This window comes from Trichechus manatus, unplaced genomic scaffold (assembly GCF_000243295.1).
Source record: "Trichechus manatus latirostris isolate Lorelei unplaced genomic scaffold, TriManLat1.0 scaffold00045, whole genome shotgun sequence".
NCBI classification, from domain to species: domain Eukaryota; kingdom Metazoa; phylum Chordata; class Mammalia; order Sirenia; family Trichechidae; genus Trichechus; species Trichechus manatus.
Genome location: NW_004443981.1, coordinates 6,172,063 through 6,199,542, shown reverse-complemented (window position 1 = coordinate 6,199,542; position 27,480 = coordinate 6,172,063). Strand labels below are relative to the sequence as shown.

The 27,480-nt window shown below is 38.3% G+C and overlaps 1 protein-coding gene across 2 annotated transcripts in view; it reads right to left on the bottom strand.

The window, feature by feature from the left end:
- Positions 1 to 27,480, bottom strand: part of UNC79 (unc-79 homolog, NALCN channel complex subunit) — a 242,971-nt gene that overhangs the window by 72,296 nt on the left and 143,195 nt on the right. Inside the window, exons 24-31 of one of the 2 annotated variants that reach the window (XM_023731755.1) lie at positions 25,684 to 25,885; positions 24,862 to 25,041; positions 15,753 to 16,039; positions 14,301 to 14,483; positions 13,546 to 13,708; positions 10,887 to 11,036; positions 9,084 to 10,304; positions 1,859 to 1,966 (exon numbers count right to left, since the gene is read on the bottom strand). In XM_023731755.1, the coding sequence (XP_023587523.1) occupies positions 1,859 to 1,966; positions 9,084 to 10,304; positions 10,887 to 11,036; positions 13,546 to 13,708; positions 14,301 to 14,483; positions 15,753 to 16,039; positions 24,862 to 25,041; positions 25,684 to 25,885 (2,494 nt within the window). The remainder of the gene's footprint in view (positions 1 to 1,858; positions 1,967 to 9,083; positions 10,305 to 10,886; positions 11,037 to 13,545; positions 13,709 to 14,300; positions 14,484 to 15,752; positions 16,040 to 24,861; positions 25,042 to 25,683; positions 25,886 to 27,480) is intronic. The other variant, XM_004376690.2, reaches the window with a different exon arrangement.

The window sequence follows — 27,480 nt, the reverse complement described above, 5'->3', positions numbered from 1 at the left end:
TATTCAAACATGCTTTTAATGGAGAGGAGGAGGGAAGTGGAAATCTAATGATGCTCTAAGATACATCGGAAAAAGCTAGATTCAATCATGACTTTGGGATCATGATACATTTTTTATTTTATGATACATTTAACTAGCAGTGAAGTCAAACTAATTTAATCTTCCTATTTCATATAATACCCATTTTGGAATTCTAACTAGAATTCACTATTTTCAGTTTTTCTAGATGACTCATGGCAAATGAGGAGGAGAAAACTACGCCTTCCTGATTTTTCATATGTGGATTTACAAATGGGCATTTTTAACACATGTTCAAACAGATTTTTTGTGATAAAAAACCAAAAGAACAACTGGATTAGGGACTGTCGGTTCTTCTTTGCTTCTGAACAAGCAAATAACTGTCACTTGGAAACTGTTTCTTAGAACTTCTATAATCTCTGTTACAACTGAATTTGCCTTATCCTAAGGCAGTGTGGAGTATTAAAAAGAGCACGCACTCTAAAGTCAAACAGCTCCAGCATCAATTCCTATTTCTATCACTTAGTAGCTGTATGACTTTACCTGTATGACTTTACAAGTGATTTAACCTCTCAAACTTTTTCCTAATCTATCAAATAGGGACAATAATACCTGCCATGCACACTGATGTAAGGATTGAATAAGACAACAATATGTTTAAACCATTTAGCACAGTGCCTGGCACATGATAGGTATCAAATAAATGGTAGCTATTTTTACTGTTGGAAACTCTGGTGGTGTAGTGGTTAAGAGTTCGGCTGCTAACCAAAAGGTCGGCAGTTTAAATCCACCAGGTGCTCCTTGGAAACCGTATGGGGCAGTTCTACTCTGTCGGAATCAACTCGACAGCAACAGGTGTTGTTACTATTATGACTGTAAATCTCTTGAGAGCAAGGACTATCTTGTTTAATCCCCAGTGCCAACCACAGTGCCTGTGGTACCCAAGAGACACAATAAAGAGTTGTTGAACGAATGAATACATAAATGAATGAATGATGGAGATGACGATGTTCCATACTACCAGTCCAGCATTTAGATTAAGATCTTTATCTGGTTTTCCAGTATCATCCTCATTTCAAAAGGTGATCAAGTAAAAATTAACTCAGCTCTTCAGGCAACGTCCACATTGAACACAGAATATGCTAGCACATGTGACAAGGGTTTGCAGAAGTTGCACCTTTGCTTGTTATCTCTGATTCCTATTGGGAATGTCCCATGCTAACATCTCTTAATTGACTCCACTGAACCAGCTGACACCCTTATTTTCATGTCAATGGAACTCAAGCTCCCCATGGACAAAATCTAGGATCCAACAACAGAGGGAAGTTTCAAAATATTTGCCTCCTATAGATCCTGTTAAATTTCATGCCATTATTATTTTGTGATCCAAAAGGGCTAGATTCAATCATGACTTCGGAATCATGATACATTATTTTATGATAATCTAGAGAAAATTTTGTCAGTGATGGAGGTGATTTCAACTAAAATAAGGGTATTCATGTAAAATTCTGCCACAGACAATGCTTTTCATTTGTCCCCAAACCAATCTCATGTATTATGTTTAGACTAGTAATATATAACTTTTACTTTGTTGAATGATGGAATTCAATGATTATTCACTAATAAATTAGGATTCTTAGCCAATCAGTAACCATACTGATTTATCAAACACTTGAGATAATGACAAACATAGACCTGAGAGCATACAACATAGTTACTGAGGAAACTCACATTAAAAAAAAAAAAAAAATTTTCCAAGAGTTCTGAAATTGAAAACAATGTGGCAGATAATGTTCCAAAATCAAAGTCTAGGTGACGTGATCACCGGAGGAGACCTTACTTGATACTGAGGAGTGGCTGCTTGTTTCTGGCACACCTGCGTCTAACGTAGGGGCGGACGAGGATTCTCGTGGCATTTCCAAAGTTGAAAGTCCTTTAGTAGAGGAGTCTACAAACAGAAACATTATTTAAAACTCAGGACAATGGTTAAAAGCAAGTTTCAGAACATTTTCTACAATCTTTTTTCCTCTTACCTAATCAACCAACCAACCAACTCCATTGCCACCGAGTCAATTCCGACTCATAGCAACCCTACAGGACAGAGTAGAAGCCCCACAGGGTTTCCAAGGAGCAGCTGGTGGATTCAAACTGTCGGCCTTTTGGTTAGCAGTCGAACACTTAACCACTGTGCCACCAGGGCTCCTCTTACCTAATACATCCATTCAAATCTTTATATACTTTATGGCCCTGCTAATTACTTTAATGGAATTACATACACATTGGCTTCAAAGTTCCATGGAGAGCTGCTCCTACAGTATATTCTGCATGTGGATATACCTCTTAGAGATTAACGATAGCACAACTGCAAAGCTAAGCTTAACATGCTCAAAATGCATATCCCTGGACAGACCATTTAACCTTCCCGTAACTGAATTTCTTCTCACCTAATACTTAAAGACACTTAATAGTTCATTCCACCTATATCATTCTACCACTTCACCTTTATTTGGCAATTTCCACCTCATCATTTACATCCTCACTTACACAGAAAATTCCTCCTCCAGGATCCCTCCGACCAAAAAGGTACAAACAGAAAAACTTGGTCAGGTGCCTCTCTTATGTAATCCAGAGCACCCTGTCCTTAATAACCTTTTCCAAACTTCTCACACCATAATCTAATCATCTATTTACTTGTCTATAACCTTTACTAAACTATAAATAATACAAGAGCAAGGACTATATCTAACTTGGGATAAATACTCACTATTAACTCAGGGTATATATGCTATTACCTGAGCAAGAGAATGACTATATTACTTGCTTCTTCTATTGACAAATGTGTATCTAAGGTGAAATACTTTCTGCATATAATATTGCCTTATTAACCTACCATCAATGGGAATCGAGCTATCCCATATTATTCTAGGTAACTGAAGATTACACTTCTTAAATTTTTTAAAAATTTTTTAAAATGGTTTGTCATAGCAAACATCCTAAAATTCTTTACAAACCTTCTTGCCATCTTAAACAACACTAGATATTGAATATCACGAGCATTTTACTGACTTGGAGTTAACACTATGGGTTTCCATGATTAGACTGTCTTGTAATTCAGGGATGCCCACCCTAAAAGATTTCACATTCTTAAGCTTAATAATGTTTCTGCCTCTCCTCTTCATATTGTCAATTATTTCATTTTGTTGGGGTGTGTGTGTGTTTTGGTTTGTTTGTGTGTTTGTTTTTCCACAGTGCCAGTCACCATACATTCATACATACATACAATTTAAGTATGCACATTCTATTTTATTATACAGTCAGAAATTAAAGTAAAATATATCCTAAGTAGGGACCTGGGAGAAAATTTTTTGAGCATTGATTTTGGAATGTCTATTTTTTGATTCTCAGAGGTCTTTCTGAATAGATATGGTTGCCAGATTAATAACTTCTTGATAACAAAAGAAGCATACCATAAAGTTTCCCAAACCCTCTTAATAATGCAAAAAAATAACTACAGACTTTAAATTACCCTAGTCATTGAGATACTGAAGATTAGGTATTATTTTTCACTCCAAACTACTAGTCAAAAAATATACATACATATCCCTCTTGCCTTTGTCTGCCTCAGTTCTATGTATGTTGCTAACGTGTGGTAATAACTTCACCAATAACATAAAATGACAAAGCTTAAAACCAATTTTTAAGAGTTCTTGGAAAGATTATTAAAAGTTTATTAGAAGTATGTTTATTAAAATACCAGATGTAATTTTAACTTTAAAGAAGTGTCATTACTGTAAGATAGTTATCAATAATCACTAGATACCAAGATTCTTTAAACCAGGCCATTTGTTCTCAGTTCTCAATCATTTTATGAAGCCTGTCATTTGTATACAGTTTAAGACCATAAATATTTGAATACAGCTATACATTTAGATATTTCTATTCAATTTTTTATATTGATGTGCAGAAAATGTCATATAATTAATTAATACATCAAATATTTGCCAGCTCTCTATTAGGCACTCAGGATACAATCAATGAACAAACCAGATGAAACTCCTTGACTCTGGGTGCTTTCATTTTAGTGGAGAGACCAAAACCCAAACCCACTGCCATCGAGTCAATTCTGACTCATAGTGACCCTGTAGGACAGAGCACAACTGGCTCATTGGGTTTCCAAGGAGTGGGTGGTGGATTCGAACTGCTGACCTTTTGGTTAGCAGCTGAGCTCTTAACCACTGTGTCACCACGGCTCCAGTCGAGAGACAGAGAGTAATTAATATACATAATAAACAAATTATATGGTAGGTTAGCTGACAAATTCTTTGTAGACAATACATAGAGAAAAGAAAGAGATACAGAGACGCCAGACAGGTGTGGGAGAGTGGGGCATAAGTCCAGAGCAGTTCTCATTGGGAATCAGATGTTTGATCAAAGAATTGGAAGAGTGAGGGAGTGAGCCATGCAGGTACCAGGGAAGACAGTTCCAGGCTGAGGAAACAGTGTTGTTAAGGCCCAAAGGTGGGAATAGGTAGGGAGTGTTAAAGAAATCACAAGCGACCACTGTGGCCAAGTAGAAGAAATCTGGAGAGAGCGGCTCAAAATGAAGTCAGAGAGCTAAGGAGGGCTGGGACCATATAGGGCTCTCTAGACATTAAAAGGACTCAAGCTTTTGCTATGAAAGAAAAGCCACTGCAGAGTTTTAAGCAGAGGAATGATGTAACCTCATGTTTTAATGACTCTCTCTGGCTGCTGTGTTGAGAAGATACAAAGGGAATGAGGGTAGAAGCAAAGCGACCAGTTAGGCCGCTATAGCAGACGTTGGTGGCTCAGACCACGGTGGAAGCAGCAGCAGTAATGAGAAGTGATAGTATTCCAGATTCTGGATGTATTTTGAAGACAGCTTAGGGTTGTCAGATAAAACAGAGGTTGTCAGATAAATTTAATTTCTGATAAACAATGAATTTTAATTTCAGATAAACAATGGATAATTTTCTAGTATGAGTATGTCCCATGCAATACTGGGGAGATGTGGCCCCAAATCTTCACTCCTCCTTGAATCCATGCCCTCTGCCAAGTGACTCTGAAATACTTTCCAGTAAAGAGGCAGAATATATTCCCTGACTCTTGATTCTGGGTCCAGCATGTAACTTGCTTTGGCCAATAGAATGTTTGAAGGTATGACATGACCAAAGTCTTGAAAAAAGCTTGTGCAGTTGGGCTTGCTCTCTTGTGCCTCTGCCACTGCCATGAGAAAAATATTCAGGCTTCACAGGTCCCAGGAGGAGATTGGGAGACTCACAAAGCAGAGTCTGGTCACCCAGTCAAGCCTAGCCTAGATTAACTGATCCCCAGATGACCAACAGACTCTTGAACTAAATAAATGATTATTGGTGTTTGCTACTGAGATTTTAAGGTTATTATACAGGATTATTCCAGCAACAGGTAACTGATAGGGAGGTCTCAGCATGCAGACAATATTTAAAGTCCTAAGACTAGAGGAAATCACCAAGAGAGTGAGGACAGACAGAGAAGAGAAACAGATCAAAGACCAAGATCCCATGGCACTCCCTCATTTGGGAGAAAGGAAGACCCAGCAAGAGAGACCGAGAAGGCGTGATCACTAAATATCCTGGAAGCCAAATAAAGTAGAAATGATCAAATGTGTCAAATATTGTAGCTGTGTTGGAAGAAAATACCTATGAGCTGATCATTGGAGTTAGCAGTGGAGACCCTGGTGACTTTGACAAGGGCAGTTTTGGTGGAGTAGTGGGCATGAAATTTCATAGGAATGATTTTAAGAGAGAATGGGATAGGAGAAAATTGGAGATAGTGAGTATAGACAACTCTTCCAAAAATTTTGCTGTAAGAGGAGGAGCAAAATGGGATAAGAGTTGGGAGAACTGATATTGAGGGTTTTTTTCTTTTCTTTTTTTTAGAGAGAAAGAGAAATAAGATTATGTTTGTAAACTGAAGGAGAGAATCCTTAGAAAGAAAAACTAAGGGAGGAGAAAAAAGGGAGAATTAATAGACCTATTTCCTTGAGGAGTGAGAGAAATGGGATCTAATCCACAAGTGCAAAGACTGGCTTTATAGGGGCACAGACAGGTTTATCCTAGCCCCAGCCAGGAAGGTCAAATGAGACGACAGGAAGCTGTGGAAATTCCTTTTGATTGTGTCAAACAGGAAGAGTCATTCAAAGTTTGAAAAGTAGTTGTGAAATAATCCTTTAGGAGAGCAGAAACATAAATGGACAGGAAAATATGCTATGATTGCCAGGTAGGTTTAAGGACCCAGTTGAGGTTCATGGTCATGAGATCAGTCAGCACTGTTATTCGTTATTTCTCCAGTCACATTCATCTGATGGGTAGAAGTGCTGTTCGAGGTAGAGGATTGAATGCGGGTTGTGTTTAACCAAGAAACTCTTAAAAAGCAAGGGCCAGGGAGGGTTTAGACAGGGAGGATTATACTGACTGACCACTGAATTGAAGTTGAGAAAGGAGAGAAAAGAAGACATGAAGTAGGTGAGGGACAGTGAAAGACAGAAGGATCAATACACCGCTGTCCAGAAGAAGAGGAAGAGGTAATCAGAGAATGGAAGACACGAAACCGAGCTCAAGGAAAGGTTATTGTGATTGGTAAAAACAACTTCTGTGAAACCTGATAGGACAGTTCTATCCTGTAGGGTCGCTATAAGTTGGAATCAACTCAAGGGCAATGAGTTTTTTTAACGGGTGCTGTGACTATGGGAATGAGTAACTGAAGTAGGGTGGAAGGCAAAAACAAAAATTACTGGAAAGATAAATTAAAGGAACTGAGAAGCCCAAGTGTCAGAAGAGTCATTTACACTAGCACTGAAATCAAGAATTAAGACAAGAATAATTTAGGAAAGAGTAAGAAGAGACAGGAGTCAAAACTGTCAACACATGATGAAGAGTCAGGGTTGGCCATAACAGCAAAAATAAGATTAGTGGGTGATACAATATGATGACATGAGATTCAGAGATGGAGGGAATGGTCTGGCAATGGTGAGCAAGGACAACACCTCCCCCAAGCCGAAGCCCAACGTACCAGGGCTGTGGGGAGAGCTGAGTTTCCATTAGTCTAAGAAAGTAAAGGAAACTGTCAGAGGAGAGGTTAAGCATATGTAAGAGATTTTGCTCATGAAGGGCCATGAATTTCTGAGAACACAGGAGAACGGTCTTAGGATTTGGTGTCTAGTGGCAGAAAGGTTCAGAACAGAAAATGTGAAAGGCCTTATGGCAATTGGAGTGTGGAAAATGAAGGGTGACCTGAGGCTCTGGAGCATCCCACAGTGACTGACAGAAGCAGAGATTAAGTGCAGAATGAAGTTAGTCCTGGTGGACTCAAGGTAGTTAGTACTGGTAAGGCTGTGAGTTTGGGATGAGTAGGTGGGGTAGGTGTCCTGGCCTCCTTCTTGACTCCTGCTGACAGAAGCAAGAAGGGCTGGGGAAGCCTGAGACACTCTGGGCTCACAGGCCTCCTTCAGACTTCCAGCAAGGCAGCGTAGGAGATTTATACCTCTGTGGGAGGTGGGCGCTTACAGATATAAAATTATTATGCCAGCCTAACGTAATAAAAATTTTAAGGACATATTTTCATAATTGTCAGATACTTCTCTGTTGTTCTGGCAAACAAATATATTATTATAAAAACAATTTCCTCCCTGGTAGCCTGGGGAACAATCTGACACAGGGATGAATAAAGAAGGCAATACACACACACACACACTTCTAGGAATACAATCATATCCCATGTATACAACCACCCTATAGACCTTGGGGCTCTATAGTTTCTAGGCCAGTGCCATCCTCCATCCACATGCAGCAATTTGGCTCCAAAGAATGAAAAGGAGTCCCAGCTTCTCTAGAAACTTTAAACTGTCTTGTTATTACCAGGATCTTTTTCTTCCCCCTGCCTGGCTGGAGCATGACCCTTTCCAAATACACTAATCTTCATTCAACAGATTTTACAGAGCACCTTCTGGCTAGAAACCTCTGGAGATGCCCAAGGAAAAGAGAGGAGCAGAGCCCATTCTCTTAGGAGTCACTTTTGTGTGGAGTAGTGGGAAAAGTAGGACTAGAGTCTGGAGAACCGTCCTGGCATTGCTACTGCCAGACTATGTGACATACAGCAAGCCACAGCCCTCCTCTAAGCTCAGTGTCCTCTTGTAAAATGAGGTTTCTAAGCTCTTCACCAGGTCTCAATGTTCTATAGTCTATGAATCTACTAAAATAATCCTCCCTAACTTTTTTTTTTCTTTTTTTGGATCTGAACTGAAAAATAAAGAAGTGTTCCAACCGGAATTATAGTAATTCTTCAGAAGACTGTGCTTTAGGATGAGGTGGCCTACTGGCTTGCCATTTTTTCAAGTTATCTTTCTTGGAAAGTGTGCCTCCAAGGAAATGTGAGAAATGGCACTTGAAGCAGAAAATCAGCGTGCTGTGATGGCATCACTGTCAAGTGGTGCCTATACATTAGGGTCTAAGTTGTAACTGGCATTTTTTGGTTCATAAGAGCACAGACTGTCCACCAGACTGTTGATATTTGTTAAGTGTATGTAATCAGCTAAATGATTATACGGTCAATTCTTTAACCATTGCAAGCAGTCATTGCTTTATTTTTAGCCCTTCACTTTTGTTCCTCCTTTGGACTATGTCATAGCTCACTAAAGTATAGCAAAAAAGAAGGAAGGCAGGCAAAAGAGTTCAGATAAATGGCTTTTGTTGTTTTCAGAAGGCTAAAATGAGATTTGAAATATCTTGATACAAATTAACCATTGTCTCTTATTGCCAAGGGTGGTCCAGGACTGACTTCAGTGTTTAGAAATAACAAATACAAAAATGTTGATGGAGCCCGTAGAACCACACCTGAATCCAACAAACTCTAGTAAGCAGGAAGGATTCAGAGTGATGATGAAGCAGTTATAATGCCACTCCCTGACATTATAAGGTTTAGAGTTGGATGCATATTTAGTGCCGAACCCTGACAGGTAAGATGCACAAACTGGAAGGTAAGGCTGGGAGAAAGAAGAGAGATGGACTCACCTGGATCTTTCTGTTCTCCCAGTTTGTCTAGAATGTTGAAGGAAATGTCGAGGTACTCTCTCTGGATAGCACTCACAGCAATCTTTCTCTGTTTCCTCTGCCTGGGAACAATCTGAATCTTAAATTCTGACTCCTCCGCTCCATCCTCTTCCACCCTCCTTTCAGGATTCTGTTCTGTATCTGACTCAGCACTGGTATCAGGCTTATCACTTTCAGTTGGATTCTCAGCATCTTCTGGAACTTTTAGGAGGACCGTTTTTGTCCCTGAACTTGGAGTCGATCCACCAGGCTTCCCTTCCTCTATGCTGAGGTCAGGGTTATCATCCATTGACAACTCAGGGAGAGCAAAAGACTTCTGAAGGAGGTCTCTTTTTTGCTTAAGTGTGAGTGGGCTGCCAGAGGAAAACTCTGGCAGCTCCTCTGGCTTTGATAATTCTTCAGAGTCTGTGGGATCTTCCAGAGCTATGAGAGCAGAGTCCTTGTTACCTGCTGACTGACTATTTCCTGAGTCCTTTGAAGAAAAGTCTTTGGAACAATCCTCCACACTTACTTGCACAAGGGGAGTTGTGCTCAGGCTGAGGATGGAGGGAGGGCTGGGGATTGAGGGGAAGGAGGCAGCATTTCTACCAGAGGCACCATCATTTCCTTGGTTCATCATCTCCTCCTCTTCATCGCTCTCGACTATTCTGAGAGGGGGAAGAGGCTCAAACACAAGAGAGTCGCTGTCAGATGTTGAGACTATAGAGTGTTTTTCAGGCCCTGACGTGGAATCTGAGGACAAATCTATCAGATCTAAGTCCTCTTTAGGGACAGGTTTTATTGGAGAATCAACTTTCACTTCAAATGTCTCCATGCAGTTTAACCTAACTTCCGGTATTACAGGTCTTCGAGTTTCTTGGAAACTTTCCATAGCTGGGTTCTCAGGGATTTCAGTATTATCAGGCCGTGTCGCGGAATTCTGTCTGGGACGTCCATGGTCACTTTGTCTTTGTATGATATAGGCAGCTTGGGTGGGAGGCTTATCTATGTCACACCGATCTATGCAGGACTTCCTACGATGCTCGTCTAATGTAAACAAGAGGGAGTCTGCATTCCCTATATCGAGAGATTTTTGTTTTAAAGAGCGCAGCTTTTTTTTCTGAATGCTTTCTTCTCTCACACAGTGTAGAATGCTGTCTTGTAATGCACCCGTTTCTCTATATTCAGCCAGTTCTATTTCACCTGATTAAAACAGAAAAAGCTAGTACTATTTTACTTGGAGATTTCACCATTTTTTCCCCTCATACTTGGGCATACAATTGGCATAAATCATAATCACAATCCCAGCTCCACCAGAAGGGAAAACTGACTTTCTGGCCAAGTTTTTGGAAGGTTCATTCTAATTTCAAAAACCAGGAAAACTTTGGAATGAAAAAAACCAAAATGACAGTTTGAGATCTTATTTCCAAAATCAGGCTTCAGGATAATTCCTCAGCTCTACGCATTTGTGCACAGGAGAGGGGGATCATTTTTGGCTGAGGTAGATCTAGGAAACTGTATTCAAATTGTGTGGAAGAGAAGCAAACATTTTGCAACAAATCAAATTAAGCAATGGCCCTCTAAGACGATCATGACATTAATGATGTATCTGTCAACTCACGTATATATATAAATGTGTATATATATATACTGTTTGTGCATACATATATATAAAAATCAACGGTATCAAAATGTGTAGTAACATAATAAAATTAAGATTTCACCCCAAACAAACAGTAGAGTACAACATTTCTGCATGAAATTACTAAGAGAAAAAATTCATACTTCTCTGAACATTCATCTCAACCGGCTGATATTTCACCATTTTGCTGCCGCCTATCCTTTTCAATCTTGCAAAAAAAGTTTGAGACTCTTTATTGCAGGGTCCAGTAGGTGTATCATGAATATCAGATTCATCAAAAACACTATCTTCCTCTAATTGGGGAGAGAAAGTCAAAATTACACTTAAGAGGTTATTCTCTCTTAGGCTGTGTCTACACAAGCATTTCAATGAAAGCATTATGGAACAAAGTTTAGGGTGGTTCCTGCACCAGCCCAAGTCTAGCCATGCCTTGCTATTTCATCTACGATTCAAATTATCCATATGCTGAGCACAGCAACCTGTTACAGGGTTGCTCATTATTTTCCACATGATCACTGGCAGCATTTTCAAGAGGCATCTCAATATTTCCCATCCTGGGATAACTTTTCCAATGCATTTAAAACTAGATGACCATAGATGTCGGCTACTTTTTCTAGAAGTCTGTGACACTGCTTGAACTTGCCTACTTTTGGTGAATTTTCAGGCTAATTTGACAAAAGAAAATTAAACAAAATGGGTGGATCTTACCCTTTCCAAAAATATATGCCTTCCTGGGATTTGGGAACTGGCATAGACACAGCCTAACAGTACATGCACCTTATACTTTGTGAATGCAAAATACTGTACTCTACATTTGGTAATGAAACACACAACACACAGAAAAAGCTTAGAAAAGCCACTTGTCATCTCAAAAGCTCCACAAATGATTATGGACTGAAAGAGTAAACAAAGGAAAAAGAAAACAGAAAATAACATTTCCTCCTATTAAAGTAAGACTCTTCCCTGAGCAGCTGGCCACATATAACTATCATGGATCTCATAAATCCCAGAACGAATCTTTGACTCTTAGGATCCTAAGGCTCTGTGAGCAAATTGGTCGCTTGAATGCCTACTGAACTTATTTCTACGTCCTCTTCTACCCCCATTTGGTCACTTTTAAATCAAAGTAAACCCAAGAACAAATTGATGAGGAAATGGTTGCTACTTTGCAACCCACAAAGTTCACCTAAGAAATTTTCTTCTTTCATCCTGTTGAAAGGTCAAAGGCCACATACAAAACAGCAAGGGAAAAAGCTATTAAAATGCATTTAATACAACACTAGATGGAATTAACCTACTACCCAAAGAGTTAAATCTCACTGAAATCACAATATTTGGTCTTTAGTCATGTCTAATTATATGACAAAATAAGTCTCAGGTATAATTATGTTTATTTAAGACTTCTTCAGCACAAGGGGAGTACAAAGCATAAAGTTAAGTTTTAAGGGCTGATTCTGTCCTAATACACAAGAGTCTACATGTAAATGAACCTTGGAGCAGTAAACATTAGACAAAATAAACATACTCATCTTTTTGGCCAAAATGAAAAACAAATGTTAATGACCATTCATCTTTTTGAGTGGATACTACACCCCCATTGAACGTCCACAAAGATGAGAAAACCTATCAAATTCCCATGTTCCTGGGGAGATACAACACAATGATTTTTTTTCTTACTTTCTTTTTTAAGAAATTCTTCTTTGAAAAATACAGTTTTTCAAGCAAATAGTTTACAGTGGTACCATCATCTAACTTTGAAATAATTCTCCAAATGTACTGAATGACAGAGATAGAAAGACCTCAAGATGGTGCCTCCCATCCAGACTAAGCCTAGACTGAGGACATCCATAGTTCAACAAAAACTACCCAATTTCCCAGAAACCAGGACATAAGCTGGTAGACAGATATTCTTCACGGAAGATCTGAATGGTACCGGAACTGACCATGGCCAACCTACATACCCGGACCTTTCAGCAATGAACAAACAATGGAACACAGGCTACAGTCTATCCTATTCAGAAATTTCCAGAGTAGAGTAACAGTCCAACCAAATGAGACTGTACTGACACCACAAAGGGTCATCAGACTCTTGGCTTTCTCCTAGGATTGAATTAGGTGACATCACCTTTTACAAGTCAAGTCACCCCATGACATCCACTAAAGATATACACCTTGGTTCTTCAGCTCTCCCCTGGAAAAAATCAGGCTGTGCTTTTATTGTATCTAAAGTTTAATTCTACCGTGTCCTTTGAGAATAAATTATTAATAGAAAAGGCATTGATATTGGAAATAATTTAAACTTATGCAGCAAAAATGTTTCCTTTTGGTTGCCTTAAATCACTACTTACTGAATAATGAGACTAGGAAAGAACACTTCAGCAAATTTAGAATTCACTCAGATTCTGTGTGCACGAAGATCAGGAGCAAATGAGAGACCTACAAGATGACAGCTCCATTGAGTGTGGAGCAACATTTACTTCACAGCTCAAAAGCAAGATATTTCCAACAAGTAAGAAAGGCTTACAATGCTCCTTAATCAAATAGCTTTTCTTTTTTTTTTTAAAGAACACTGTATTTTAGGAAATGGGCTTTAGAAGCATATCAATTATTTTTCTTGAATGCTCATCTAAAAATTAAGGCAGCAACATTCATGGGAAAAGTTTGAAAATTAACAAATAAGTGATTTTTTGACTCTAGAATGATATCTGGGGGCTCTACTCTATCTCTTAAGAAAAGCATCGTCCAGAAACATTATTACATATTCCAGCTAAGTTAGGGATAGAATTCAGATATGTAAAGTACCTTTTTCTTTCTCGCTGTATCTGCTTATGTTACTGTTGTCACTGTACAAAGGTCCTGCCGTGGCATGGGGCTTGCAGCTATGATACTGAGCATTGAGTGTATTGACTGTTATGTGAATCAGATGCAGCAGGACCTTGCTGATATCACAGTCTCGGTATGGATACTGCTCAATAAAATGGAGGGAGAAAAATATAAATGGTTATTTTTAAGGGTCAGTTTTCCCACCTGATCTTGCTAAATATTTTTCTCAAGGATACAAAGAAATACATCGAAAAGTAAAGACACAGATTCTTATAGTGGTCTTATTTTTACCAGGGGCCACCTTCTCTTCCTGCTAAACTGAACCACTGCAGCAAGGCATGCCAGTTCATAGCTACACTTCCTTTCAATGTAATTATTTGGCTTAAACATCTGGTGTACGAATACAATGTTAAATATCTTCTTTGTTTTCTGACAGACATAATAATTAATACTTGGATAAAATATGAGATTCTGAGTATAAACAAAGGTTGTTGGTCCATGTCCTATGATTAATCATCTTCTATTTTAAACATTTTAAACAATGGTCTCCATTTCTATTTTCACTGCAATAGCTCTTTGGTTTTCAACACTAATTGTACATCATAAGCCTTCCTCTGATGGTCGAATTATTATCCTACTGGAAATCCTCAGCTTAGTTCTCCTAGGTATTCTCCTAATGCTGTACTCTCTAAGAGAATGATCCTAAGCAAAAAGGAGTAACCTCAGCAACTCACCTTGTAAAGGATGACAAGCAAGGCCTTCAACCACATCTGCCGAATGTGAGGTTTCAGGGACCAGAGGGAGCAACGAGGTGGCTGTTGGAAATAATGCCGAAGTTGAGGACAAGAGCAGTATTTGAGCACCTGAACCACCAAAGGGAGGAGGTGTTTTCCCAAGTTAATGTTGTAGTCCATAACCTGGAATAGAAAAAAAAAAGTAATAATTGAAGGAAAAATACAGAGAACACTTACAAATCAAAAGAAAAAAATTGAACCATCCCAACAAAAACTGGAGCAAAATATTTAACAGGCATATCACAAAATATTAATAGTCATGGCCAATAAGTAAGCGGTGTGCAACCAAAATGTTAGTAAGTTATTTTTGTCATGGCTTTTCTGGAGATTTTTATTTTCATTTCCAAATGTTTGCTTATATTTCTCAACTAAACATGCATAACATGCATTTAGAGTGAGAGAAGGAAGGAAGGGAAGGAGGGAAAGAGGAAGAAAGGGTTGACTTGGTATCTGAAATGGTATATCCTCTCTCCATCACAGACATCTGAGTATCAGTGGTGATCCACCTAGTTATCAGCATCAGCTAGGGACAACTACATACTACTGCTACCACTTTGTTTATCTGTGTTCATTATATTATAATCTATTTGAGCTAATTGATAAACACAGCTACCATCAATTGAGTTCCTGCCATGAGACAGGCAGCAATTAATGTGCTTTGCAATATGTTGTCTCTAATCTCTCAAGAAATCTTTGGTACCGGTGAGCAAGCAAGCAGAGGATGCCTAAGGCTTTAACAGTTAATAAGTGGTAGTGCTGAAATTCACATCTGGTCTCTCTAGCCTCAGATTCTATGCCCTTTGCGTAACAGTGCAGCCATGTGGACAGTGCTATTTGTAGCACTGGTCAAATTAGGCATACATGTACAACATGATCCAGTACTTCTGCCCGGGGACCCATATTCCAAAGGAATTTCCACATTGGTTGATAAGGTACATGTACAAGGATGTTCATTGCTGAGCTGTCTGGGATAGTGAGAAGTCGGAAGCAATGTGAGTGTCCATTACTGGGGGAATTGGTAGGTTAAGTATGGTAGATGTATACTATGGCATAAAATACACGCAGTTAGAAGCAGTAGACAAACATGGACAAATCCCTGCATGTACCAATGAAGTAAGTTGTGTGATTAACTCAACTTTCTCAACTTGAAGCCAAGAAAGGAAAGGAGGCGGGGGGACAGAAACAAAAAATCCCACACTCCTTTCATAGCAGTAAGCTTCTGAGTATTACTCATTGTTTGTATTCCTCTCCATATACCCCTGCCTGATACCAAGTAACCCAACTACACACACAAGCCTTTACACACAACCAGTGTTGGCTAAGAGGAATTTAATGGCTTGCTTGTACTAAAAACCTAACGGTGCGACCTCTGAGTGCTGTTATTCCACTTACTTGGGCAATTCCTGCAATGAACGCATTAAAGCATGTTGACAGGCGCATTTTTTGAGGGGCAATCATGAAGCAACCTTCCTGTTGGTCATAGCCGAGCAAGACGTACAGGTGCCGCTTGACCGTATTGAAGGCCTTTGCACTACTAATGTCTGACTCGGCGCTGCTCTCATCCTTGGCCATGAACTTCATGAGCACTGTAATCAGCTGGTGAACTGTCTGGTGGTCGATCCCAGCATCCTCCGGGAGCAGGTCCTTGATGGTGTTGTCATTCTCAGGAGACTGTTGTCCTGTCAGTACAAAAAAGGCCGTCAGTGGGCGGCTCCCCTACAAGGAATTCACACCGAAATCTCACTTAGGTATTGTTAAAGCAGTATTCTTTCTGCTTCCATTAAATATTTAAAGTTTCTCTTTTAGACAAGAAACTGAAAGACACAATATGGCCTACTAAGCAAAGCATTAATCTAGGGGCAGAAGCTCTGTGTTCGTAACAACCAAGTTGGTCAACAACCAAGTTCACTTTCAGGAGTAATAAGGGAGTGGCAATAAAACTAGGGTACTGTAAAGCAGTAGCATGTTATCCTTGAACAGAAAGACAAATATCTAAGTAAACTTTGTATTTTTTGTATTTGTAATATCTTGGCAAAGTTTTCTCCCCAGTTAAAGAGAAAAAGAAGTTTCCCTTTTAGCTTTATAAAATAAACACATGAGAATAACAACAAAGTAATATTCTAAAATCCACTGAGTATAAAAAATATCCATTGGGTTATTCTGCTACATTAATCATGGCTTTTCAGTTATATTCAGAAGTCAGCTGGTGCAAAAAAAAAAAAAGTTTCCTTTCCAAATCTTAAGAAAGACATATTAGCAGTGTGTACTGTTTCAGTGATATGGCCAAAGTTATAAATAGCAAATTATAAGCAGTACTGTATGTAATGAGAAACATACAGCTGGTGGGGGGCAAAAAGAGAGAAGCATGAACTTGGAGAAACACCATATGAAGGTGAGTTGAAAGTTCACATGGAAAGAAAAAATACCTTGGCCCTTTGTTTCCTCTTAATCTAAGAAATAATTGTATATGAGCTACCCACCGACATTGACATTTCTGTTATTTTTCAAATCAGAAATTATACCCAGTTTCCCCTTGGTTTTCCTGCCCTTTCGGATCTGGTTTGAGGTCGAGGTTTCTGGAGAAGGAAGAGTGAGATTTGCTCTTCTATATTTATGTTTTGAGACTTATTCAAAATGCCCTTTACATTCTTGTACTTCTTTTGTTAACAACGTCAGAATTTCTAAACTGAAAACAAATTATTTGTCTGATGGGTTAGACTAGCACAGTATCATTCTCATCTCTCATCCCGAGAAGAAAAATTCTAGTAAATGATGACAAACTTTGGTTGCAAACCATTATAAACCAATCATTGGTTACATCCATTATAACTAAGGTATAAAGGATGAGACAAAGAGCTAGGTACTAATGAGACAAAGAGCTAGGTACTAATATATATCCATTATCTCCTCAATTAATGTGGCAAAATCTCAATCTTCCAGGACACAGTCAAGAGAAGCAAGATATAAGAAACGGTTGTCTCAGGCCAATACACTTTTCTCTGGAGCAATGGCATAAAGTTAATCTCAAATTCAGAATTTACTAGTTTAGAACTGCATATAAGATAACAAGCTTGGTTGTCTAGTTTCCCCAGATGATCAGGAGGAAGTTAGTCTGTCCAAAAATGATACGCCGAGAAGGAATAGTTGACAATGAGTGAAGAGACAGCAGAACCAACTTATTCCAAGAGCCTCTAACATATTGGGAATTCATCTGACACACTTCAATATAACCCTGGGACATGAACAACATTTTCTGTCCCATAGAGTCTGTTCATGGACAAATGAATGTGTGTAATATACTTTAAAGAATTTTTTTACCAAAAGTAATTAAAATAAAACCTAGAGATTTGTTTATTGTAGTGTTTCACATGCAAAAAGTGCTCAGTAGATTGATAATATTATCATTATTATTAGGCATACATCAACCACTAGAAAAAAATCAATGTATATGGAATACCCTACTTCACTAAGAGGTTAGAAATGTGAAACATCACTGCATGTTATATCTAAATGTTAGAAATACAGGATCTGACCAATATATAAATCCTTGTAGAACAAAAAAGAAAACGTTTAGAGAGCTATCTTTTCAGTATTGAAAACTATTTCATCTTTTTTTTTTTTTCCTCCAGAGTATTACTTTAAAACTAGGAAGAAGTTACTGCTTCAAGCAAGTTTGGGCCAAGAATGTGACAAGAGTGAGGCCCTAGGTTCCCTGCAGGGTTCAGTGTCATTGTAGCAGCAAGTGATGGCTGTTACAATCTAGTTTCGTTCAATTCATTTTAGCTGTAGTAGGCAAGGTGTAAGATAGCACGTATCACTCAGTCCTACTGAGCCACCTCCAAGTCCAGACAGGCTTGACTTCAAAGTCCCCAAGTTAAAAGTGGAACTGGGGAGGGGCACAACTAGGACCCCAGCCCCCATTTCATTTTATCCACATTCAAGTCTAGAAAAATAAAGCACCTGATTTCAGCTGAACCATTTCAAAACTCCTCTTCTCATTACAAGCTGACGTGCTTTTAAAAAGTGCAGTAGCCTTAACTTTTCCCATCAAATCATATTTTCCTATTGATTAAGTATCATTTTATAAACACCCTCTTCTCATTTTTATTCACCTCAATGGTCTTCAGTGTTTTAGATTTAAGTTTGCCTCTCTTACTTTGCCCTTCCTAAATAGCCAGTAGTGAGTGACTAACAAATAGTTAAATAAACTCAAAAAAAGTATAAGTTAATGGAGACTTTCATATAAAGTGAGAAAAAAATCCCTTCTCAGTCGGATAATTTACCCCTCCAGTTGCGGGCTTTGTAAGTCTGAGCTTTGTGTACAGAATAAGCTTGTAACTAAATGATACACTCTTCATAAAGAAAGGTTACCTTAATCAAGTCCTTAAGAAAAATGAGCTGTAGAAAAGCTGAAATTTCCTCTATAATTTATGAAGACAAAGTTACTGTTTTAATTATCTATAAAAGGTATAAAATTTCCATTTTGTGACTTAATACCTATAATATTTTCTCTAAGGTGTGGCAATTAAAACACTTAGAAGTTTTGAATTCTAGTCTATGAAATTCCTATTTCTGTCTTAACCATAGAGATTTAATATGTGAAGAGGTTTGATTTTATTATTTCTATAAAGGAAAAAAAAGTATTTTTATAATCAAGGAGGCAGAACTATCCAACCATAACTTTAATGTGAACTGGGTCCATCACTACTTGTCCACATGGTTGCACAACTGACTAAACCTCTTAAGTATAACACAATTTTATTTATTCGGATGATTTGAAACCAGGCAGGATCAGGATCTGCATTTCCAGACTTACCTCCTATTTCTTCACCCCAAGTACTCAACATTCTTACAAGCTGGACTACTTGTGGATCTCAGGATGTAGCCAACACTTTCCCACCTTCATGTCTTCACTCACAATGCTCTCTTCATCTTGCACGGTGGTCTTCTACTCCCCCCCCACCCCTAATTCTAGCCTATGGGTCTGGTTTCCAGAAGCCATTCTTATTACATATGCCCACCCTCCTCTCAGCAATTGGATGTGATCCCTAGATTCTGTGAATGTTTCCAGACAACAAAGGAGGGAGGACAGGAGAGAGAAAAGGAGGAAGAATTCCTTTCGCACCTCTTGTCTCTCATGTGGCAAATAACCAAAATGCAAAGCCAAAGTATCTACTCATTTCCCTTATTCCCTACAAGAACACAGTCTCCTTGAAGGCAGGGGCTATGTCTTACCCATTTTTATATCCTTTACAGCATATGAGGCAGACTCTGACATATAGTACATGCTCATTATTAATAAAGATCTGTTTAATTGAATTGAATTGAAATATTTCAGACCTTGTCTTCTATATAGGAGAAAAACTGATGAAGTCCCAAAGTACTAGGGAAGTGGCTGGGGAAATAGGGAAGATTCTTCCATGCAAATTAACTCACTGACCCCTCTGCCAAACCAACAAGTGACAATTAGGAAGAGAAAGAAATGACCCGTTCCAGAAGCTTATTCTTTTTGATCCAGAGAAGTCAACAAACACTATAAATGTGGTTATATTATGTTGGTAGTTCTAACTACACTACCTCACTGATCTCCTTAACTCATTAATGCAGCTTAACACTTTGGTCACAGCACTTCTGCTGTGTGTGCATGCAGCTACAGAAGGGATATAAGCTCGGGCCTGCGACTAACTGCACACCCACATATGCTCCCCAACCCTGCCTTTGCCTCTTTGTACCCCACATACTGTTGCCAGACCTTCTCATCCTATCCACTAGTCAAGGTCTAGCTGAAAAGCCATCTGTCCACAAGGCCTTCCCTGACACGTCCAGTTGGTAGAAAGCTCTCTTCCGATTGCATTTGACATGAGCCATCTTGTAATATTATCACTTTCGTTTCAGATGAGTTAACTTACGTTCATACTCCACTTCTCTGACTTGACTATAAGCAAGTTGAAAGTATAATAACTTCTGATAGATCTTTGTATTCTTCCTATTTCCTAGAATAGCAGATGCCCAACATATGTTTGTTGAATAAAAATTGTCATTTTCCCAAAACATAATTTCAAACAAAAGCATGCCTATAAAAGCAACTGTACCCTTTGATTTATTAGATCTTAATGATCAGTAGGTATCCTACAGGTTAATTTAAAAAAAAAAAAAGTGAATTGCAAACTATCTGTAGAAAGAAAAAGAAAGCCCAAAGATTATTTTTTTTTTTTTTTAATTCTAGGCTGGAACACTATGGGGAGGCAGGAAATGTCAATGTGAGAGACAGTTACCAATGCTAACTAGTACTGGGCACCTTCTCTTGCAGATACAAATTTAGATCAAGGATTCTCAAGGTTTCTCTGCAAGCTGGAGTGGCACTGGGATATCCAAGCCTCGTAAGGGATTGGATGGCTCTGGACCAGTCTGGGGGTCATAACGGGCAAGGTCCTTGGGTCTGGACTCTCATGGGCTTATGCCACACTGTAGCAGGCCCAAATGCCCAGGTCAGCTTTATAAGCAGACTGGTGCCCTCATGCCCTACAGGGCAGAACTACCCTAGGACCATCAAGAGTAGTTGGAGTGGGAAGAAAGCAGGTCAAGTCTCCTGGACTCAAGTATCAGTTCTGTCCCTAACTAGTTAATTATATGTGACCTGGAGTAAATCATCTAGACAGAATTACTTCAACCCTCAGTACCTCAAGTTTTCTTGTCTGTATGTAAAGTGAAAAAATAATAATACTCTACATATATTCAGAGCTGTTGTAAAAATTGAAATGAGATGATTTGCATAAAAATACTCTTTATAGGTAAAGAGGTATTCTACACATACCAAGTACTATTACTATTGTTACTATATACCTACTGTTGTTTATTCATTCCAGGGAATGAGGAAGAAGATATGATTAAGCTCCCTGTGTTCACATGGGGTTGATAATGTTCTTTCTGTATTGTGCTGATATAAATCAAACCAGAGTCACTGCTGCTGAGTCAATTCCCATTCACAGAGACCCTATAAGACAGAGTAGAACTGCCCCATAGGATTTCCAAGGCTGTAATCTTTACGGAAGCAGACTGCTGCATCTTTCTTCCACCGAGCCACTGGTGGTTTTGAACCGCTGACCTTTCCCTTAGCAGCCGAGCACTTAACCATTGTGCCACCGGGGCTCCTTGTTCAAATGTATAACCTTCTAAAATGCTGTAAATCCAATGCCAAAAATTTCAGCCTAAACAGCGATTAAAATTAAGTCTTGTGGCATAATTAAAGGGCATCTGCTATATTTCAGGCCTACTCAATGAGAGGTCTTGCACAGAAGAGCTCATTATTTGCACCAAACAAAAATATGTTTGTTAAGTAGCAAGCTTTTTCAGTTTCTATTTAATTGCTATTTTAAATCATCCTGCACAATCTTATGATTATCTTGGCATGTCTTTGCTTCCAAGTTTAAACAGTCAACATCCAGTAAATAATAATGCACAAATGGAAAACTAGCTTGAAATTGCTTTATAAACTGGGCCAGCTGTTTCCCAACCTGAGCAAGTTTTGCTAATTGTGGTGCTGTGTAAATTATCTTTCTAGAAGTTTTAGCCTCTTATTTAATCTAAACACCTGTGTTATCTGACCCTTTTCCATCTGGTCACCTTCGGTAGGATAATTTGGCATCTGAAGGCTTTCCTGAACTTCATTCATATGTATGTACACATTTTCTCAAAGACATGTTAGAGGACTCCTTTGGTTAGATGTTAAAATGGTAATAACTAAAAAAAAAAAAAAAAAGGGCAGGATTTTCAATTAAACCTTAAGACAAAAAGACAAAATGAGGCAAATAAAGATAATTTATGAAATTTGCCTAAGAGCAATCTCAAAAAGGGCTAACTGAAGGGGAATTGGATGGAGTTCACATTTTTAATGAAGCTCAGAATCAGAAGTTCTTGTTTTTATTCCTTTTTTTTGTAAACCACAGCACCGAGTGATGTGTAGAACAACGTAGAGGGACTCTGCCAAGTGGTTTTTATTCCTTTTTTTCTCATCAATTCAAAACGAGAAGATATACTTTGGCTAATATCTGCTAGCTGCATTGATAACCTCTGGGGCTCTCTCTGTTCTCCTCTCCCATCCCTAACTCTCTCTCTTTCCAGCTTCCTGTTTATAACATATAATACACATGGTCTTAAAAGTTTCCTTACTTGAAATATTCCTTCTGAGTGTCAGTATCATTCTGAAAAGTTTACCTTAAATCTTATTCGTAGATGGAAAATCCAATGTTCTATAGCAAGATAAATAGGTAGGCGTTACCAGTTTTGTGTGTTCTTTGTTTTTGTTTTTTTTGCCGATAAGCAAAATATTCCGAATCTCCACACTCTTCCTGACAAACCATGATACCATTCGTGTGGATAACATGTAATCTCCTTGCCAGGGTCCTTTAACCCTCAGGATACTTCATGATAATATGTAATATATCATCAAATATCGAACGATTGTTACACTGTACCATGCTAATGTGGTCCCACAGCCCTTCAACGAATGGCAATCTCCTCCTTCCTCTGAGAGACAGAGAGCACGTAGAGTTGCAAAGAATAAGGAATGGCTAAGGGGATGAGTGGATGATGGTGGTTCAAATGCATAACCTTTTATAATGTAAATGAAATATGTTTCTCCTAAAGCAGACATATATGAACATACATATTTATATGCGTAAATCCACATACAAATGTAAGTACTATATGTAATTCTCATCATATTGGCTCTCTGGGGAAAGGTGCACAATCAGGTAACAGGATGCTTCTGACTGGACCAAAAGTTATCTGGACCAAAAGTAATCTGCCAATATTTAAATGGAAAGAATTGTTTTGTCAGGGGCTCAAACACTTGAACATCTGGGGTAAGACCCTTTTGAGCTTACAAATCCTAAGTATCTCGCTCTGGTCCAGTTAGAGACACTGCATTCTTTACCTTGTCCATCTGCGATAAATACTTGCATACAGCCCTTCAACGTCAGAAGTACCCACCTGGTGTCTGTTCGGGTGTTCCACCGAGAGCTGGAGCAGACTGCTCATGCCTGGTCAACCTCACAGCTTAAAAATCAACAACAACTCTATTTAAATATGCATTAAAGACAACTTGAGCCTAGAAAATATACTCAGTGCTAACTGCATTGAATAGCAAGGGCAAGTTTATTTTTTCCTATTTGTAATTAACATCACATAAATGATGTTTATGTAACAAAAGTTTGGGGGTTTTATTTGAACTTCAAGAACATCTTTCAATTTTATTCAATTGTCAGTCTTCAAAATTGTCATGTGAATCAATTAACAAGAAAATAACAAATAAATGTTATATCCCAAACTGGTCTATTAGGTTTAAAATAGCTGAGAAATTCATATAAATAATTATAATTTATTTAATCTAGATATTGCTTTCTAGGGTCTGATTCAATTTCACCTGGAACCTAGCACTACAACAAGTTATTGTTAAACAGCCATCTTTAATTATCTGTACTCCCTGAAAAACTGGGTTATTGACGGCTTAAATGGCCTTCACTGACTCTTCCAATGTTAAAAATATCACATTTCCATAGACTGTCACAAATAGAGAAAAATGTAATCAATCAAATAAAATCATATTTATGATTAAAAATGGTTATGTTGCATAAGGCTGTCTTCTAATAAATGCTAGTGGAAAAGCAAACCTTTCAGCTTCTGACAGGATAAGAAATATGCTTTATGGGGTTATTTTAGTAATATCACAGCAGTTACTTAATTATGTAATAAATTTTACAAGTTAGTAATATGTTTAAAATACACTCATTCATTAATATGGTGATTTAGTTATACATTTTTAATTATAATTAGCCATTGTTAATGATTAGAGTTTTTCTAGTCATTTGTTAATTTAAGAAAGATTTTGTTCTCCTTAAAAGCACAATATAAAGAAAAAGAACTTTAGAAAACAGCAATATATGGTCCTTTTTAAAAACTGTTTTTATTTAAAAATTACCCGGTGAAGTTGGATGTGAATTCAACTTCTCCTCGGCCTGATTTTTCTTTTTCAAAAGCAACCATTACTATTGGTTTGCCTGGGGGGCTTGTTGGCTGCTTCTGTCATGCTTGAAAAGGAGGTATTCTAAATTTCAACTCTACCTCCTTAGCTGTCATGGGTCCCATAAAAACCGTATTCAAGAAGCTCTTGGGTTACAAGGCTGATGATGCAAACGTTCACATTCTAGGACTTAGGTGCAAATGCTGTTTCTAACTTTTATGCCAAGTGTCAATGGATTGGCTGCCTTCTACATTTCAAAACAGCCCATTGCTGGTCACTTTGCTTCCTGCCCAAACTGGAGAAAGCCACCCATGGCCTTTAACTCTTGCTGGGGTGATCCTCCAGGGAACCTGAAAGCCAAGCCTGCTGAAAGAGCTCCGTTCGCTAAATATGCTACTCTCTGTGAACATTCAGCATGGCAAGTCAGCCTCAGAAAGACAGTAAATGGATTTAGTGGAAGGATGGGAGAAGATACTCAACGGATTTTGGAGGTTAGGGTTTCAGGAAGGGAGAGTGCCCTCTTTGATTCCACGGGCCCTTTCACGCTGTCCCTCAGGGAACGCACACTCCTCTGGCGGTTCCTCGCAAAGCGAGCCCTCTTGATCTTCCACAATGCTGCATCACTGAGATTAGCAACGTTGGTCCTTACAGCAGTGATAGCTTTGCAAAAGGAATTAAAGAAGTTATCATTTTCCTTAGTTGGCTAAGTAATACAGCTAGTTTGAAACAATCTACCTGTGGATATTTTTAATATTAAATTCTTTCATGGATGAATGAGTTATTCATCTCCTTCTATGATGAGTCATAGATAAGTAATCATGCCCATTACCTATCATGACTACTGCCTATCATTTGTCTCTTTACACTATAAGATTAAACTATCTAATTTTGTTATCACGGGAGGCATAGTTGAGTAACTAAAATCTTCCCCATTTATTTAGAGCCACAGGTAACTGACCAATAAGCATGCACAAGTGAGTTTGCAAGATGCAAATATATCTGACAAAATTGCTCACAAACAACATTATAAACATAATGACTGAATAATATTTAAGATACAGTTACAGAAGGGTTATCATAGGTCCTCAAGGAAATGGTAAGAATTCTTATTTTTATGCCAAAATATAGTTAAATCTGTGGGTTACTACAGCAGATACTCAATAAACATTTGATGAACTAGTACATGAAGTCAAGTCATCCCCCATAATGGGAAATTAAACTGCATGCAGGCTTCTTCTGCTTTTCTAGAGAGCGTAAGATAGGAACTATGACTGTTGAAAGCAAGTTCTTTGTTTTACTTACTTGTGGGAAAAGGAAATTCTTTGTTACAATCCAAATGTAGCTGAGCTTCCAAAGAAAGTGTCTCAAATCTATTGACAAAAAACTCCCAGCTCAAAGCAGGAATATCTTGTTTAAGAAAATGCAAGAGTAAAAGCTTACTCAATATTGTGGGTCGGTCTTTAACCACAGTATCAAACTGGAAGTCGAGACAAAGACACAGACCCTGGGAAAAAGCAGCAAAAACATAGTCAGAAGTAAACTTCTAAGTTACTTCAAAGTAAATACATTAGACAAAGACAATAAAACAAAGCAGCCTCTTCAATCCCTGCTTATAATGTGGAATGATACAACTGAAAAAAAAAAAAAGACTAAGAAGTTTGGTAGGAAAAAAAAAAGCCTAATTATAGAGTATCTCTTTACTTTTGATTCAGAAATGCGAGCTAAACATAGCTTTTTTTTTAATTTTCTAATGCATTAAATGACAACTACTTAATCGAAATCTCTGTAAGCCAATATTTCTTTCTTCATGTTGGTAGCTTCCGTTAAGAGAAACATACTTTGAAAGCTACATTTTAGGATATATAAGAAGATGGTCTTCAAATTCCCTTTCAATCCTAAATTCTGTGATTCTAAAAGAAAGTAATCTTTTCTTCTTGGAATGTAAGTGGAAGATAGAATCTTAAAATCAAAGTTGGAATGGATTGAGCATCCACTTCCCTAGTATAGGTGTCTACCATTCCCCTTTTATTAACAGAATGAAACATAAAAGTATAACTCATCCAACAAACTCATTCAACTCTCTTCTAATGTGTGCCTCCTATGTTCCAGGCTTGAGGCAAGGGTAGGACATAAAATTGCCTAGTTTTATTAAGGTCAACAGTGAAAGACTACCCAGAAAACAACTGAGAATTTTACAAGGGAGGACTGGTCCACAGGCAGCATAACCCTACAATAATTTTGCAAATGCTGCACAGTTTGCCCTTCTTTTTGGTCTTAAAATACAGAAAGAACCTTTACACTGGATTGGCAGTGTATACACACGAACATTCATACTCACACAGATAGACAGTTAAAAACACGGACTTTGAAAAGACAACCTATGATTGGGAAAAAATTGGGGGAATCTTGTATCTGATTAGGGTTTAATATCCATAATATATAAAGAACTTCTACAACTGAGCAATAAAAAGATAAACAACCTAATCAAAAAATGGGAAAAGGACTTGAATAGACATTTCACCAAAGAGGACATACAATTGGCCAACAAGCACATGAAAGGACGTTCAACACCATTAGTCATTTAAAAAAAAAAACAAAAAACCAACCCGTTGCTGTTGAGTCGATTCCAACTCATAGCGACCCTAGAGGACAGAGTAGAACTGCCCCCTAGGGTTTCCTAGGCTGTAATCTTTACAGAAGAAGACTGCCACATCTTTTTCCTTCGGAGCAGCTGGTGGGTTCAAACCACCTACCTTTTGGTTAGCAGCCAAGCTCTTAACCACTGGTTCGAACCAAGGCTCCCCATTAGGCATTAATGAGATGCAAATCAAAACCACAATGAGATACCACCTCACACCCACTAGAATGGCTATTATCAGAATAACAGAAAATAACAGGTGTTGGCAAGGATGTGGAGAAATTGAAACCATCATCCATTGCTGGTGGGAATGCAATGGTATAGCTGCTGTGGAAAACAGTTTGGCAGTTCCTCTGAAACTAAACATAGAACTGCCATATGACCCAGCAATTCCACTTCTAGGTATATATATCCAAAAGAATGGAAAGAAAGAACACAAACAGAAATCGGTACAACAATGT